Source organism: Saimiri boliviensis, chromosome 7 (assembly GCF_048565385.1).
Source record: "Saimiri boliviensis isolate mSaiBol1 chromosome 7, mSaiBol1.pri, whole genome shotgun sequence".
Classification (NCBI taxonomy): Eukaryota; Metazoa; Chordata; class Mammalia; order Primates; family Cebidae; genus Saimiri; species Saimiri boliviensis.
Window position 1 is genome coordinate 55,271,548 of NC_133455.1, and position 18,036 is coordinate 55,289,583.

The 18,036-nt window shown below is 40.1% G+C and overlaps 1 protein-coding gene across 2 annotated transcripts in view; it reads left to right on the forward strand.

Annotated features, from left to right (window-relative positions):
* The window catches only part of E2F7 (E2F transcription factor 7), a 41,769-nt gene extending 24,162 nt beyond the window's left edge, over positions 1 to 17,607 (forward strand). Inside the window, exons 8-13 of one of the 2 annotated variants that reach the window (XM_003927824.3) lie at positions 5,158 to 5,343; positions 6,066 to 6,138; positions 8,804 to 9,305; positions 11,078 to 11,333; positions 13,214 to 13,635; positions 15,614 to 17,607. In XM_003927824.3, the coding sequence (XP_003927873.1) occupies positions 5,158 to 5,343; positions 6,066 to 6,138; positions 8,804 to 9,305; positions 11,078 to 11,333; positions 13,214 to 13,635; positions 15,614 to 15,784 (1,610 nt within the window). In that variant the 3' untranslated portion in view covers positions 15,785 to 17,607. The remainder of the gene's footprint in view (positions 1 to 5,157; positions 5,344 to 6,065; positions 6,139 to 8,803; positions 9,306 to 11,077; positions 11,334 to 13,213; positions 13,636 to 15,613) is intronic. The other variant, XM_074402528.1, reaches the window with a different exon arrangement.
* The last annotated feature ends 429 nt before the right edge of the window (positions 17,608 to 18,036 follow it).

An 18,036-nucleotide genomic window follows, 5' to 3' on the forward strand; every position in this document is an offset into this window, starting at 1 on the left:
CCCTTGAACCCAGGAAGTGGAGGTTGCAGTGAGCCAAGATTGCGCCACTGCACTCCAGCCTGGGTGACAGAGCAAAACTCCATTTCAAAAAAAAAAAAAGAAAGAAAGAAAAGAAAAGAAGATAACTGGAAGATGAGCGGCTGTTGAGAAGTCAAGGAGTTCATGTAGTTGCACCAAGGGACAGAACTGGGAGAACTCTCTGATTTGATGTGGGAGAAAGACTTTGGAGGCAGGTCAGGAACATTAAATTGAACGTATTTTCTCTACCCTTCAGAAACCTGGTCTTCTTTCCATATTCCCTAGTTTCGTTACTGATAACATCAAGTCCCGTTTGATTCCTTGAGCCACTCCTCTTTACCCCTTGGCTAGCAGTTTCTCACAAATTTCATAAATGTCTTTCTCCTCTTCTTTCCTACCAGCATGGCACAGTGTATTATGAATGGTGTTTTCTTTGTAACAGCTTTATCAAGGTATCATTGATATGCAACAAATGGTAGGAAATTAAAGTTAATAATTCGATAAGTTTTTTATATGTATGTACCTGTGAAATCATCAAGGTAATGAACATACCTGTTACCTTCAAAAGCCACCTCCTGCCCCTTTAGTTCCTCCCTCCTGGTCCCCACACCCTTCCCCAGGCAACCACTAATCTGCTTTCTGTCACTCTGGATTTGTTTGTATTTTCTACAATTTTTTTGTAAGTGAATCATGTGTAGTCGATCTTCATTATTCACAGGTTTCTTATTTGCCAATCTGTCTGCTTACTAAAATTTACATGTAACTCCAAAGTCAGCACCCAGGGTGTTTCCCTAGTCAGTTGTGGTCATGCACAGCTTGGTGAAGAATTTGGATCTCCCAGTGCACATATTCCCAGTTGAAGTTGAATCAGGCAGTACTCTGCCTTCTTGTTCCAGTTCTCCTACCATAAACCAGCATTCTCTTTGCAGTCTTTTTAGTGCCACTTTTTCACATTTTTGTGCATTTTGGCTCTCCAGTATTGCTGTCTAGTGTTTCTTAGCACAAGAAAGGCTGCATTGTGCCTTACGGAGAATCTACATGTGTTAGATAAGCTTTGATCGGGCATGAGTTATAGTACTTTTGGCCAAGTTCAGTGTTAACAAGTCAACAACATATATTAAACAAGGTGTCTTTAAAAAGAAACACATATAAACAAGGTCATATATTGATCAGCTAATGAAAATGTTGGAACCAGAGGCTCAGAAGAACCTAACCCTTTATGTCTGCTAGAAGCAATGGGTCAGTATTTGCTAATTCAGCGTTCACAGTGACTTTATAGAAAATAACTACTGTGAATAATGAGAATCAACTATAACCTATACTCTTTTGTGTTTGTTTATTTGTTGAGATGGAGTCTCACTCTGTCACCCAGGCTAGTGTGCAGTGGCGCAGTCTCAGCTCACTGCAGTCTCTGCCTCCCAGGTTCAAGCAACTCTCCTGTCTCAGCCTCCTGAGTAGCTGGGATTACAGGTGTGCGCCACCATGCCTAGCTAATTTCTGTATTTTTAGTAGAGATAGAGTTTAACCATGTTGTCAGGCTGGTCTCAAACTTCTAACCTTGTGATCCACCCACCTCCACCTCCCAAAGTGCTGGGATTACAGGCAGGAGCCACTGCACCCAGACACCTATACTCTTTTGATCAGGCTTCCTTCACTCAGCATAATTAATTTGAGATTTACACATATTGCAGCATGTATCAGTAATTTATTTTTATTACTGAAGAGGCTATTATAAATAAAGCTCCTGTGATTATTTGTGTACATGTCTTTGTATGGGCATATGTTTTCATTTCTCTTGGGTGAATACCTAGGAATGGAAAGGCTTCATTGTATGGTAGGGTAGATATTTGAAATTTTTGAGAAACTTCCAAACTGTTTTCCAAAGCAGTGATAACATTTTACATTTCTACCAACAGTATATGAGAGTTCTAGTTCAACCATATCTTGCCAAAACTTGATATGGTCAGTCTTTTTAATTTTAGCCATCCTAATAGATGTATAGTGGTATCTCATTTTGGATTTAATTTGCATTTCTGTAATGATTAATGATGCTGAACACCTGTTTTGCCATCTGTTTATCTTCCTTGGTGAAGTGTCTGCTCAGATCTTTTGCCCATTATTTGTTGCTATTGCGTTGTTTGCTTTCCTGTTATTGAATTGTGAGAGTTGTATATACATTCTGCATGTAAGTCTTTTATCAGATACATGATTTCCAAGTATTTCCTCTCCATCTGTGGCTTTGTCTTTTCATTATCTTAACAGTGTCTTTTGAAAATCAGAAGATCTTGATCTTCAGGAAGTCCACTAATTTATTAATTTGTATTAATTTTTTCTTTACTGGATCATATTTTCAGTTTCTTTGTTTTTGTTTGTTTTGGGGTTTTTTGTTTGTTTGTTTTGAGACACAGTTTTGCTCTTCTTGCCCAGACTGGAGTGCAGTGGCATGATCTCAGCTCACTGCAACCTCCGCCTCCCAGGTTCAAGTGATTCCCCTGCCTTAGCCTCCCGAGTAGCTGAGATTACAGGCGCCCGCCATGATGCCCGGCTAATTTTGTGTATTTTTAGTAGAGACAGGGTTTCACCATGTTGGTCAGGCTGGTCTCAAACTCCTGACCTCAGGTGATCCACCCGCCTTGGACTCCCAACGTGCTGGGATTACAGGTGTGAGCCACTGTGTCCGGCTGCTTTCAGTTTTTATCTAAGAAATCTTTGCCTAACATATGAAATTACACATGTGGTATGAGGCATGGATCAATGGGGTTCATTTCTGAGGGAATGAGAGGTTGTCTATGGATATCCAGTTGTATCAGCAACATTTGTTGAAAAGATTATCCTTTCTCTACTAAACTTCCTTACGCCTTTATTAAAAATAAATTGACTGCATGTTTGTATGTAACATGTCATTTTTCCCTGGTTGCTTTTAAGTGTCTATGACTGGTTTTAAGCAATTTGATGATGTATACTTGGTGTTCTTTGCTTCATTTGTTGTACGTGAGTGTGTTGAGTTTCTGGATCTTTGGGTTTGAAGTTTTCATCAAATTTGGCAAATTTTCAACCAGGACTTAATCAAATATTTTTCATGTCCCCTCATCTCCTAGTTTTACAGATACTATTTTGCTTTTGGCTAAAGTTGTCCCACAGTTTGCTGATAATTTATTCATTTATTTTTTCTTGCATTTCATTTTTGTACAGTTTATTGCTGTGTCTTTAAGTTCACTCTTCTTTATTTTTGCAATTTCTAATCTGCCATTAATTATATACACTGCATTTTTCATCCTCACCACTGTATTTTTTTAATCTCTAGAAGTTTGATTTCAGCCTTTGTATTTTTCATGTCTCTAAGACTTAACATATCCAGTCTTTCCTCTAGCGTCTTGAATTTATGGTATGTAATTTTAATATGTTTTAATGTGCTAGTCTACTTGTCTATCATCTGTATCACTTCTGGGTCTCTTTCAATTGATTTTTCTCCTCATTGTGGGTTATATTTTCAGTTGTATGCCAGACACTGAGAATCATACATTATTAGGTACTAAATATTTCTGTATTCCTAAAAATGTTCTTGAGCTTTGTTCTGGGCTGTGGTGAAGTTAAATGAAAACAGTGATCCTTTTGGATCTTGCTTTTAAGTTTGGCTCAGCAAGACTATCAGCTTTTAGTCTTCAGTATGCTTTCCCCATTACTGGGGCAATACCCTTTTTAGTACTCTAACCAATGCCTCCTGAATTAGGTTTTTCTACTGTAGCTATTGGCAACAGGCACTTTTCTCAGTCCTATATGAGCTGCAGACATTGTTCCCTCTAGTGCTTTTGAATGGTTCTTTCCCTGGCCTCAGTTATCTTTCTCACATGCATCGGAACTCCACTGAATGTTCAGGTGGAACCTTTGCAAATCCCCAGCATTTTCTGTATAGCTCTCCTCTCCAGCATTCTGCCCTGTAAACTCTAGCTGCCTTGACTTTCCAGGACTCCCAGCTCTATCCTCAACTTAGGGAGACCTTTAGTCTCTGTCTAAGTCCCCCTCCCTACATCCCAACCTAGAAACATTCTCCAGGCAGTAAGCTAAAATCATCATAGAGCTCATCTCATTTGATTCCTGTCTCAGAGAGATCACTGTCCTTCATGTGCTAATGTCCAAATGTCTTGAGAGCCACAGTTTTATGTCCAATATTTTGTTTTAGGAAGGAGGCAAATATGGTCCCTATTAATGACTTGACCTGTTTTCTTTTTGATTTTGTAATTTCTGATTTTTTTAATTGGGCTTTTGTTAAAAGAAAAAGAAAACTGTAAAGGTGACTTTTTGTAGTTGTTTCTATTTTAAAGTTACATTCATGTGAAATTACATGTTTTAGAAAATATAAGTCTAGCTGGGTCTTTCAATTTATTAAATCAATTCTCTAACTGAAATGTGCATGTTTGAGCTTAGAAAAACATTAGCACAAATGAACAAGGTAGAGAGGACCGTCTGGACAACAGGGATAGCTGCCTAAGTCTATATAGAAAGTTCTATCTTGACCCCACATACACTCTGTTAAACACAGAATGTGTCTCCAGGGCCTAACCTTCTATTATCTCACTGGTCTACAGCATTTCAACCATAAGGTTTCTGCTAACCTTATTCCTGTGGTCACATAGTAGCTGAGCCTCCTACTGCACAAGAAAGAAATAATAAAACATAACAGAAAATAGAGATTCTCCTATTCATTGTTGTAGGTCTGTGGCATAGGAAGCTGATCTCAATTAATCTTGAAAGTGAATCTCAAAATACGCATGTTGGGCTGAGCATGGTCGGGCTTTCCTTTGATACTCTCTGCCCAAATAGAGCATCTAAAATGTGAGGCTCATTCTAATTCGGGTTGAAGAACATCTTGCTCTACTTCTGTTGCAGTTCAGATAATTTTAGAATATATATGGATTCAATCTCATTTTATAGTCATTCACTAATTTTAAAAAAATAAGTACATTGAAAGAAATTGGGGTTTGAGACAAGGCTCATAAAATTCCTTTGATTGTCTTAGTTTTTTATTTATAGGGTAGTAGCTCTATTACAATTATAGGTTCAAAGCCGTCTCTTAAATAGATGAAAATTATCCTGAATTACAGCTGTATAACAACACTACCAATTCTCTCATTTATTTAGATGAAGAACTGGGGGATGTTTCTGCATCTGTCTTACCAGAATTGAAAAGAGAAACATATGGCCAGATTCAAGTCTGTGCAAAACAGAAGCTGGCTCGCCATAGTTCTTTTAACACAGTTCAGGCTTCTGAGAGGATCCAGAGGAAGGTGAACTCAGAACCCAGCAGCCCATACAGAGAAGAACAAGGTATCTGCCTTTGCATAATGTGTGAAATCTATCAGTTGCCATGTAACTGTAGCCCATGCCAGTGCAGCATGTGCTAGCATTTTAAAACAAGCTGACCCTCTCAGCCCTGCCTGTTTTTCCCAGTGGTCTACTTTTTACTTAGCTGAAGTGAAACAGTTATTGGAGGCAAAGGAGACGCTGATATCACAGCCTATGAATATGACCCCTTTCCTGAAATTGATCCTGGTCACCTTGTAGACCAGTTGGTTGCCATAGTTGGCCTGTATCATATATCTCAGAAATTTATTAGACTTATAAAGCAATGCTTGTTTTGTTTTGTTTTGTTTTGTTTTGAGAGAAAGGTCACTCTGTCACCCAGGCTGGAGTCTAGTGGCACAACACAGCTCACTGCAGCCTTGAACTCTCAGACTCAAACAGTCCTCCTCCCTCAGCCTCCCAAGTAGCTGGGACCACAAACACACATCACCATGCCTGGCTAATTTTTTACTTTTTGTAGAGACAGGGTCTCCCTGTATTGCCCAGGCTTATTTTGAATTCTTGGTGAGACCTGAAGTCACCATGAACAGCTAACTTCTGAAAATTTTTCTTTGAATCAAAACCATAACAGATTTGAGTAATCTCTGAGCTGAGAATAATGAATTCTCAGCTATAGAATTCTCAGTATATAGTTGGTGTGTGTAAGTCTCCTGCTATATTTGTCAAGCCTTCATCTTTCTTTTCAGGATCAGGTGGCTTCTCTTTAGAAATTGGAAGCCTGGCAGCTGTCTATAGACAGAAAATAGAAGACAATTCACAGTAAGTAGTCTATAAAAGCTCAGAGTGTATTCTTTTCTATCTCCTAGTGTTAACTTTGACTAAATTGAAATGCCACCCATCAAAAGAAAAAATTTTAGGTCAGCCATTGATTTGTTAGGAATTGGTAACTGTTCCCTTTGTGCCCTACACTGTGCAGGAAGCAGTATCAGGGACACAAAAGTATGAAAAATGTATCCTGTAAGCTATGATGGCTTATAGGAAACAAGATAAAAAGACCACAGTGAAAAGAGACAATTCATAATTAACATGACCCTGAGAAATGATGCACCAGAGTTCCGTGAATCACTTTGTCATTATTGTGGTTGGTTTTGCTACCAACTACCAGGTACCATTGCAGGAGACTTAGTGTGTATTGACTCATCTGATCATAAGAGCAATTCTTTGAGGTTTTACAGAGAGGTACTACCCTCATTTTACAGAGAGAAAACTGAAGTATAAAAAGGTTATATAACTTTCCCAAAGTCACATTGCTAATAGGTGACAAAGCTGGGATTCATACCCAGGCTGTCTGACTTAAAATTTGGGCCTGATTTTGAAAGAAATCATATATCACCAGAGAAAGCAGAAGAAACGTTAGAAAAGTGTTTAACGACAGACATGGGAATAAGCAGGTCACAAGGCAGAACCAGGGAGTAGAAGAGCCAAAGCCTGGCTTGTTTTGCTGTCATGGTTTGTCCAAACAGGACAGGAAAAGGAAAAATCATTCAGCAGAAGAGGTTAGGTGTTGGAGGTAAGTAGGTCAAGCTGGCAAAAAGCTCTGAAAGCCAGAGAAGAGTTCGGATTCATCAGGGAAACCATAAAGAGCTATTGTAGGTTCTCTGATGAAGATCATCCTGGCTACTTTTCATAATTGGGATTAGGCATAGAGAAAGGCAGGTCACAGAACAGAGCATTTGCAGTCGTTCTGGTCTGCTGTGAGACAGAGCTGAGCTGTATACAGCGGAGCTGGAAAGAAAGGGAAACCAGTGTGAGACAGTGAGTTGGCAGGGCGAGCTAAAGGAGACAGAGGCATAAGAAAGTACAACTGCATGTCAGGTGTTGGTGATGTCACTGGTGGAGACGGAGAAGTTGAAGGTGGATGGCTGGTGGGGGCATGGTGAGTGATGCCTAGGGTGGGCATGTTCAGTTTCACAGAGCTGAGCAATACCCATTACTCAACCAGAGGCAGCTGATTGGAAAGGTGATCATCTCTGCAGCCCAGTATACTCCACTTTATTAGCAGCACAGTGGGGAGGGAAATGGTGGGCACAACAAGTCTTCATGATTCCATCAGAAAACAAAGAAATCCTGGTCCTCTGTTTACTGGTTTTTCTGTTTTGTTTGGCTTTTGCTTTTTGGAGACAGAGTCTCACTCTGTTGCCCAGGCTGGGGTGCAGTAGCGCTGTCTCAGCTCACTGCAAACTTCACCTTCCAGGTTCAAGAGATTCTTATGCCTCAGCCTCCAGAGTAGCTGACATTACAGGCGTGCACCACCACGCCCAGCTAATTTTCTTATTTTTAGTAGAGGTGGGGTTTCGCCATGTTGGCCAGGCTGGTCTCAAATTCCTGACCTCAGGTGATCCGCCTGCCTCAGCCTTCCAAAGTGCTGGGATTACAGGCATGAGCCACCAAGCCCTATCCCCTGTTTACTATTTCCTAAAGGATCGTTATTCTTGATTCCTAAAAATATACTAAGAACATAAACATGGTTTTAAATGTTTGGAAATTTTTCCAAATGAAAGGCCCAAACATTGTTTATATCTTATTTATTTCATTTTCTTATTTTAGGACAGGGTCACCCAGGCTGGAGTGCAGTGGCGTGATCATAGCTCACTGCAGCCTCAAACTCCTGGGCTCAAGCACTCCTCCCTCCTAGTCCCCCAAAGGAGGCATGAGCCACTGTGCTGGCCTATAAACTTACACATTTATGGGACTTAATTTTGATTGTGTGCTGCCTAAAATTTTGTTAATAATGCTGAGCAGAAGGGGACAAGAATGACAGAATATAATAATTTAGAAGATAAGTTTGTTTCCTCACTGCCCACTTATTTCATACTAGATTTGTGAAATGAGACAAATGAGATTCCTCTTTTTTAAAATCAAAGTCCAGTTTCTGTTAGTCTCCCAGAGTCTCTCACAGTGACTGAGAACATGGGCTTTGCCATCAAACAGATATGGGCATGGGGCCCAGCTTCCCACTTGAGAGCTGGCTCACCCGAGGCAGGGTGATCAACCTCTGCACTTCAGTCCTCCTCACTATTAAACTGGGGGAAATAAGAGTAGCTATTATTATAATAATTGCATAAATTGTTATAGTATTATGCTAATTATAATAGTATATACATGCATGGCAAGGGTGTAAGTGCTTGGTAATTGGTAATTGATAACTATCAGATGTGGAAGAGATAAAGGAGGAATGAATGTTCTCTCACCTGAGATTCCAATGGCTTTTCCCTCATCGGCTCTCCCACCCCATCCTAACCATTTATCCAGGCTACACCTGGACATCTGCCTCTGGGATGAGGTAACATGTGCTCAGCAAGTGCACTTTCCTATCTGCCTGAGGAATATTATCTCACTGCTGATTTGGCATGACTCTCTTTGGAAAAGTAAAGGGTCAGGAGTCGGTAGATTGTGCTAACTTTGTTGTTTCTTTTTATTACAGGGGAAAAGCCTTTGCCAGCAAGAGAGTGGTGCCTCCATCAAGTGGCTTGGACCCTGTTGCTCCTTGCCCTGTCCTCTCTGTTGACTCAGAATATTGTGTTAATCCTTTAGCCCACCCAGTATTTTCAGTTGCTCAGACAGACCTGCAGGCATTCTCCGTACAGAACGGTCTGAATGGACAAGTAGACATCTCACTCACTTCTGCAGCCTCTGCTGTGGAGAGCTTGAAGCCAGCTCTCCTTGCTGGCCAGCCTCTAGTGTATGTGCCCTCTGCCTCACTGTTCATGCTGTATGGAAGTCTGCAGGAGGGAACAGTGTCGGGGTCAGGATCAGAGAGAGATGGCAGAAGCTCAGAAGACCCAGCCACAGTAGAGCTGTCATCCGCACCCTCAGCTCAGAAGCGCCTCTCCGAGGAGAGGAAGCCTCAGGAGGAGGAGGAGCCAGCCACAAAAAGGCAAAGCAGGGAATACGAAGATGGCCCGCTGTCGCTCGTCATGCCCAAGGTAAGGCAGTGCCGGTGGATATGTTTGGTGACATCCTGTTAGCCCTGAGCTTCTTCCTAATGAAGATACACTGATATTAATCAGTGATGGAGTCTGGAATATGGGGCTATTTCATGTCACTTTCATAATTAATTAAGCACTAGAGTGGCTCTGCCAAAAATCTTCCCCTAAAATAGTGCGTAAGAAAGGACATGGATGAACCTGGAAACCATCATTCTCAGAAAACTGACAAGATCAGAAAATCAAACACCGCATGTTCTCACTCATAGGCGGGTGTTGAACAATGAGAACACATGGACACAGGGAGGGGAGCATCACACACTGGGGTCTGTTAGGGGGAAAATAGGGGAGGGACAGCGGGGGGTGGGGAGTTGGGGAGGGATAACATGTGGAGAAATGCCGGATATAGGTGATAGGGAGGAAGGCAAGAAATCGCACTGCCATGTGTGTACCTATGCAACAATCTTGCATGTTCTTCACATGTACCCCCAAACCTAAAATGCAATTAAAACAATAAAATAAAATAAAACTGAGATGGAAATAAATAAATAAATAATAAAAAAAGAAAGGTGATTTTTATAAAACTCACACTTTGTATAAAATGCTAAAAAGTATAAAGAAGAAAAAAAGGTACCCAGAATGCTACCACATAGAGGCACCACTGTTAACATTTTGTAGATTTCTTTCCAGTCTTTTTTACATCCTTTCTTTTTTAAACAAATTAGGATCACTGAAATAATCATCTTAATCCAGGATGCAGCTGAGTTCCAGAGGGAATAACGTGGGTGCTGTCTGGCTATCAGATCTATGCTTGGTCAATTCTCACTGCTCAGTGATCCTGTTTCCCTAGCTTCAAAATGAAAAGAGCAAAAATCTGAGCTGTCCACGTCTTCTGCTTAGTAGCCATTCAGAGGTTAATGAGATATGACCAGTAAAACTCTTAGAAAGCAGGAGCACTGTCATTACAGTGGTTTGCAGTGGGTCGGCTGGGCACACTTCATGGAAATCATTAGACTAATTAAGAACCTTTCTCTATTTTTTTTCTCTTGCCAGAATGAATTTTTCTCATTTCGTAGATAGCCTGGGGTTGCAGATCAAAACTGAAAGACTGGCTGGCATATGTCTTAGGTAACCAAGACATCTTGGATCAGCCCACAGTTCTTATAGGACCCCAAAAGAATAGTATCAACACCCTTTACATGTGTTACCAGCTCAGAAACATATCTCACAGTCTAACCACCATGGCTAGTTTTCCACTGCTAAAATCTCTATCATTTCTCTATTTAGAAATCACAATAGATGCACATGACATGACATTTATTTTCAGACCATTCCTACAAAAACAATGAAAACACTGACATACACAAATCAGTGTGGCACACAGCTATATCCTACCTTTATGCTTATGTGTTAGCAATATTAAGAAAGCTGTTACTAAGATTACTAATCTCAGCACTTTGGGAGGCCAAGCCAGGTGGATCACCTGAGGTCAGGAGTTCGAGACCAGCCTGCCCAACATGGTGAAACCTCGTCTCTACTAAAAACACAAAAATTAGCCAGGCATGGTGGCACACTCCTATCATCCCAGCTACTCAGGAGGCTGAGGCAAGAGAATTGCTTGAACCCGGAAGGCAGAGGTTGCAGTGAGCCGAGATCATGCCACTGCACTCCAGCTTGGGCAACAGAGTGAGACTCCATCTCAAAAAAAAAAAACAGGATTTACTACTGGAATTTTGACTTGCTTTCCTGCTTCCTGGTTTGGTTGTATTTAGAAACCCTCAGATTCCATGGACCTTGCCTCTCCCAAGACTATGGGTAACAGAGCGTCTGTACCCCTCAAAGACATTCATGTGAATGGCCAACTCCCTGCTACAGAAGAGATTTTAGGAAAGGCAACAGCAAACGGTTGTGTTTCTTCTGAGTGGGGAAATCCTTCAAGAAATACAGATGTTGAAAAGCCTTCAAAAGAAAATGAAAGCACCAAAGAGCCTTCTTTGCTACAGTATCTTTGTGTGCAGTCTCCCACAGGTAAGGGATGTCATCATGTCTTAAGAGAGCCCCTTGTGGCAGTCAGATCCTCAAGTGGATTTTTAAATTTTTTGTCTGTATCACCTGACCAAAGTGGCTTATTGATGTACCTGAGTCATTTTACTCAGCCCCTTTGTTCTCTCCATCTGCAAATGAAGGGAGAAGCTGCTTCTACTTTCACCAACTTCAGGAGTAATGAGAAAATCATTAAGGCAGGTGATTTTTAAAAAAAATACATTAAACTTTATTTGGTGAAAAAAGCACGGTAATTCAGCTGAATCTAGCATTGCTTTCATATAATAGTATGAACGTGTTGGCCATTGCATGCAGCTAGTGTTTTGAGGTCTTGAACATCTAGAGATACTGGATATATCGCATCGTGGTCAAGTGCCAGGTCTGGAGTAAGAGGGCTTGACATTTAAAACCACTTAGTATCTGCGTGAACTTAAGTGTTCTTCCTCCTCATTGGTTAAACAGCAGTAATAATAGCACCTGCTTCATATGGGTGCTGTGAAAATTGAATTAAATTTAATAAGATAACATATCTAAAGCATTTAGAATAATAGCACCTGGCACTTAGTGAGACTCAATAAATGCTGTTACTATTTTGAATTAAAGCCAAAATACAGTAGATACCAGACTTTTAAAGTATGTACTTTGTACATAAAGCTGCTCTTGATGCAAAGATAACTAAATTGATTTTCCTCAATTCCTCGTTAGTTTAAGCCTAACCTGCTAGATCAGGTTAGGTAAGTATTTATGATCATTCACTTATTTAGAAAAAAATATTTATTCCTTTAGTAAATACCTTTTAGTGCTTTCCCTAAGCACTGAGTATTGGGAATACCTGGATGAACAAAAATAGATTCAGCCCCTGCTGAATGAAAATTACAGCCCAGCACAGGGGTTGTTAACTTTTTCTGTGCCATGGACCTTTTGGCAGGCTGGTGACAGCCATGGATACCTCCTCATAATGTTTACAGATGCATAGAATTAAATATATGGGTTTACAAATAAAGCCAATTATATTGAATGCAACTAGGAAAACCATTTTTAAAATTACTGATAGTAATAAAAAGACCTGGCAACCAGCCTAGTACTGTCAAAATTTCCACGTCGTGCTGACCTTAACAGTATATTAAGAAATCTGTAATAGCTTGAATATGTATTTATCTGTACTATTTCCTAATGCCAAAGTCAAGGTACTGTTAAAATTGTTAATTTGTTGCCTGCGATAATTGAGGAATTTATAAAAATAAAGATTTACTGGCCAGGCACAGTGGCTCATGCCTATAATCTCAGCACTTAGGGAGGATGAGATGGGAAGATAACTTGAGCCCATGAGTTTGAGACCAGACAGGCAACATATGGAGACCCTGTCTACCAAAAAAAAAAAAAAAAAATAGCTGGGTATGGTGGCGTACTTGTGATCCTAGCTACTCTGCAGGTGGAAATGGACTACTTGAGCCCAGGAGGTTGATGCTACAGTGAGCCATGATCACACCACTGCACTCCAGCCAGGGTAACAGAGCAAGACTCTGTCTCAAAACCAAACAAAAAATAAGTAAATAAATAAAAATAAAGATGTAATCTTTCTTATCCAAGCTTTTTGCCTTCTCAGTTTCAGTTCAGTGGAACTCAGGTTAAAAAATTCACAAGCATCAACCAAATGATCACACAGGTAAATGTGGGATTACAGTCTTGGCCACAGCTGTGTAGAGCAGGGTGTGGGCTGTTTTGCCTAGTCAGCTGAGGGAAGGTCTCATCATTCATTGATTTTTTTGTGGACTTCCTTTTGAAAGGACCATGACAAATGTGAGCTTGAACGGTATCCTCATGATGACATACATTGATTTTCACCTGTTCTGCTTCTCTTTCAGGATTAAATGGTTTCAATGTACTTTTATCTGGCAGCCAAACCCCCCCTACTGTGGGCCCATCCTCAGGTCAGCTGCCGTCTCTCAGTGTCCCTTGCATGGTCTTACCCTCTCCGTCTCTGGGCCCTTTTCCTGTTCTCTATTCTCCTGCAATACCGGGCCCGGTTTCTTCTTCTCCTGGTGCTCTCCCAAACACAGGACCTGTGAATTTCAGCTTGCCTGGCCTTGGATCAGTAGCCCATCTTCTCGTCGGCCCCACAGCTGTGGTTAATCCAAAGTCATCCACACTCCCTTCTGCAGACCCTCAGCTTCAGGGTCAGCCCTCACTAAACCTGAGTCCAGTGATGTCACGGTCACACAATGTCGTCCAACCTGAGTCCCCCATTTACGTGGGACATCCAGTCTCAGTAGTAAAATTACAACAGGTGAGGCCTGAAATTTCCTGAAGACACCATCACTCTGGGAAGGGGTATGCCTGTGATTAACCAGCTTTCGTTTTAGCCACATGACTCCCAGACAAAGGCACTAGGTCAGGCTCCACCCGACTTCCATTGTAGACTCAGAGTTATTTACTCCTTTTATAAAGCACTGAGACATGAGGAAAGAGATCCTATGCTTTAAAGGTGAAAATGTATGTTTTTAGTTGTCATTCTGTTTCTTAAAATTAGAGGGGACCTGTTTCAGGCATAGTTTGGGGGAATTTTTGAGGAATGCTGAGTATTTTTACTATTTTGATGATCTTCAAGCTTTTATTTTCACTAGGTCAATAAAAGAAGCCACCCTAAATTATACAGCTATAAAAACTATCAAAGGAAACAGAAGTCTTGATAGTAACTCACTCTTAGCCCATCAGTCATTTCTTGTTTGTGTGTGTATATATATATATATGCATACAGACATTATAAACACATGTATTATATGTACAGACAGATATATATATGCATACAGACATAAACACATGTATTATATGTATGGACATGTATTACAGAATACATATATGATACATGTCTAATACATAATATACAGTACATGTCTGTACATATAATACATGTGTTTATGTCTATGTATATGCATATATAATACATGTGTCAATACAGATATGTCTACATCTACATTATATAATGCACATGTATTATGTACAGATATGTATGTACTGCACAATACATATGTGTATGTATAATATATGTGTACATTATATACATGTGTGTATGTACATGTTATATGTATATACATCTATAATACATAGATGTATGTACATATAATGCATGTGTATTGTATGTGTATGCATTTATTGATGCGTATAATACACATATGTATTGTTTTTATGGCTGTATAATTAAATTTTAGGGTGGCTTGTTTTATTGACCTAGTGAAAATAAAAGCTTGAATGTATTGTATGTATATCATGTATATATACATATAATACATGTTTTATATGCCTATATTTACAATACATGTATGTATTCGCATGTGTGTCCTATATCCCCAGTGCATATAATTCATATATGAATTATATATGTATATACATCTAATACATATATGAATTATATATGTATATACATCCGTACCTACTCAGAAAACATAAACATTTACATAAAGATATTATCAATATAAGTTAGTGAGTCTATGGTTGTCCCCCAACTTCCATTTGCAGTTCAGTCAATAAATATTTGAATTCCTATTATATATTAGGTTGTTCACAATGATTACTTACTCTCCCAGATAAAGAGTTATGTTTGGCCAAAAATATTTTAGACAAGTTGTTCAAAGGCTCAAAAGTTTGCTAGACATTGAAATGAACATGTTAGGTTTCAAACAAGATGATTATAGCATAACATAGAATTTTCTATTACCATGTCCCAGGCAGTGAAGATAAAGCAGTGAACAGGATAATGGTCTCTGCCATTTTAGGGCACATTAAAGGAATAAATATTTAACATTTAACATTAGGGGATAAGTATTAGCAAGTAAAGAGAAAGAGCCAAGACAAACCATGTTGGCCTCGCATGCTCTAAAGTGCTTTACAATTATTATCTTATTTAATTCTTACAACCTTATGAAGTCAGTACTTTTACCATCCCCACTGGATGGAGGAGGAAACCGAGGGACAGACTGCTTAAGTAACTTGCCCACGGTTGGAGAGCCCAGTCCCTGGCTCCAGATGCCACACTTGTACCCTCTTTGGTAGACTGCCGTTCTGCACCCAAAACAATAAATATGAATTTAATTTTCAGTTGTGGTAAGTAGAGGAGACAAACGGGATAAGTGTGATAGGAAAACAAAGAAGAAGGAACATCTGCCTCGGGATCCTAACACACAGGTCAATAAAGGGCTGCCTTTCTACTCCTCAGAGATCGGAAGCAATATGGCTTCACTTCTGTTTTCACTTTTTTCTTTTTTTAGTCACCAGTTCCAGTGACCCCCAAGAGCATCCAACACACACATCGTGAGACATTTTTCAAGACACCTGGCAGCCTTGGAGACCCTATCCTGAAGAGAAGAGAAAGGAACCAGTCACGAAACACCAGCTCAGCCCAGAGAAGACTAGAAATCCCCAGCGGCGGGGCCGACTAACCTGCCACTTTGCCAGGTGCGGTGGGATCAAACGCCCTGAGAGTCCTTGATGTCCGAGGTGGAGTGCAAACCATCCTGTCATGAGCACATGTCCTTCTTCTCACTTTCATCCACACTTCTGTTAACTTCCCATCATCATGAATCATCCATTTTCCTGAAAGTAATTAATTGTGCATTTAATACCAGTTAGAGTTCAGACTCTGCATGGTGTCATAGTGGAAGCACCGATTGACTTATGGTTTTGATTCAAGAATCATCTTATTGCTGGAAGGAGATCTGAATAGGCTACTGGAGCCTTGCGGTTTTTCTAAAGGGGGCTGCTGTCTAGCACTTAACTAGGGTAAGCATTCTTAACATGTATTTCCACTTGCCCTGAGTAAATCGGTGGTGAGAGAAGCTTCCTTTCTGCAGTTTAAAAGCTACTGCTTCCTTAGGCTTCATCAGAAAGCCACCTTCAGTTGTGAATCCTATGGTATTAATTTATTTTGTTCCTGAAATGGGATTTAGTGCAAAAAGTTTACAACTACAGTCTAACACATTTTTTTCAGGGTATGACGACTTGAATGTTTATACTTTTATTCTATAATTTGCCCTGCACTTATTCTACAACCTAGCAATCATGTGGATAAATGTATCTACGTGACACATGTCAAGACCAAAATAACTGTGAATGACACAACTTGCTGTAAATGAACTGTGCTAACCCTGTCTGTGAGCATGAGAACAAAGATGAACTCTAGAACTCTAGCAGCCTAACTGCTGCTTCTCAAATAACTGTCTGAACAGTGAGATATTACTGTTGGTTTCTGAAAATCCTGCTGTGCTCAGTTTCCTTCACTACATGCCCTGCATTTTTTATTCAAATGTTTAACTGTAGAGCTATCAGATATGGATGCTTTCTAACAATTGCTGTTTGTAAAATAAATCAGGATGGTAGAAAGTGATTATGTGGAAAATTGGAACCTGGATGAGACCTTTTCATTGAATTCTGAAGAATAATGATGTGAAAATTGATATAGGGCAATAGATGATTCTTTTGTTTTTCCTCTACTTCATGTCTGGAAGAGTAACAGGGAAAACGGATATATTATGTTTCATATCCAAGGTCATTCAAACCGTAGTTACATGGTACCTCTGAAAAATAAGAATGGTGCTAGCCATGTGCAGAAAGCACAAACAGGACCCCTTCCTGACACCTTACACCAAAATTAACTCCAGATGGATTAAAGACTTAAACATCAGACCTAACACCATAAAAACCCTATAAGAAAATCTAGGCAAAACCATTCAGGACATAGGTGTAGGCAAGGACTTCATGACCAAAGCGCCAAAAGCAATGACAAATAAAGCCAAAATAGACAAATGGGACCTAATCAAACTCCACAGCTTCTGCACGGCAAAAGAAACAGTCAGTAGAGTGAATCAGCAACCAACAGAATGGAACAAATTTTTGCAGTCTACCCATCTGACAAGGGGCTGATATCCAGAATACAAAGAACTAAAACAGATCTACAAGAAAAAAACAAGCCCATTCAAAAGTGGGCGAAGGATATGAACAGACACTTTACAAAAGAAGACATACAGGAGGCAACAAACATGAAAAAATGCTCATCATCCCTGGTCATTAGAGAAATGCAAATCAAAACCACATTGAGATACCATCTCACACCAGTCAGAATGGCGATCATTAAAAAATCTTGAGACAACAGATGCTAGAGAGGATGTGGAGAAATAGGAACACTTTTACACCGTTGGTGGGAGTGTAAATTAATTCAACCATTGTGGAAGACAGTGTGGTGATTCCTCAATGACCTAAAAATAGAAATCCCATTTGACCCAGCAATCCCATTACTGGGTATATATCCAAAGGATTATAAATCATTCTACTATAAGGACACATGCACACAAATGTTCATTGCAGCACTGTTTACAATAGCAAAGACCTGGAACCAACCCAAATGCCCATCAACGATAGACTGGATAGGGAAAATGTGATACATATATACCATGGAATATTACGCAGTCATCAAAAACGATGAGTTCGTGTCCTTTTTAGGGACATGGATGAACCTGGAAACCATCATTCTCAGCAAACTGACACAAGCAGAAAATCAAACACCGCATGTTCTCACTCATAGGCGGGTGTTGAACAATGAGAACACATGGACACAGGGAGGGGAGCACTACACACTGGGGTCCGTTGGGGGGAAATCGGGGAGGGATGGTGGGGTGGGGAGGTGGGAAGAGATAGC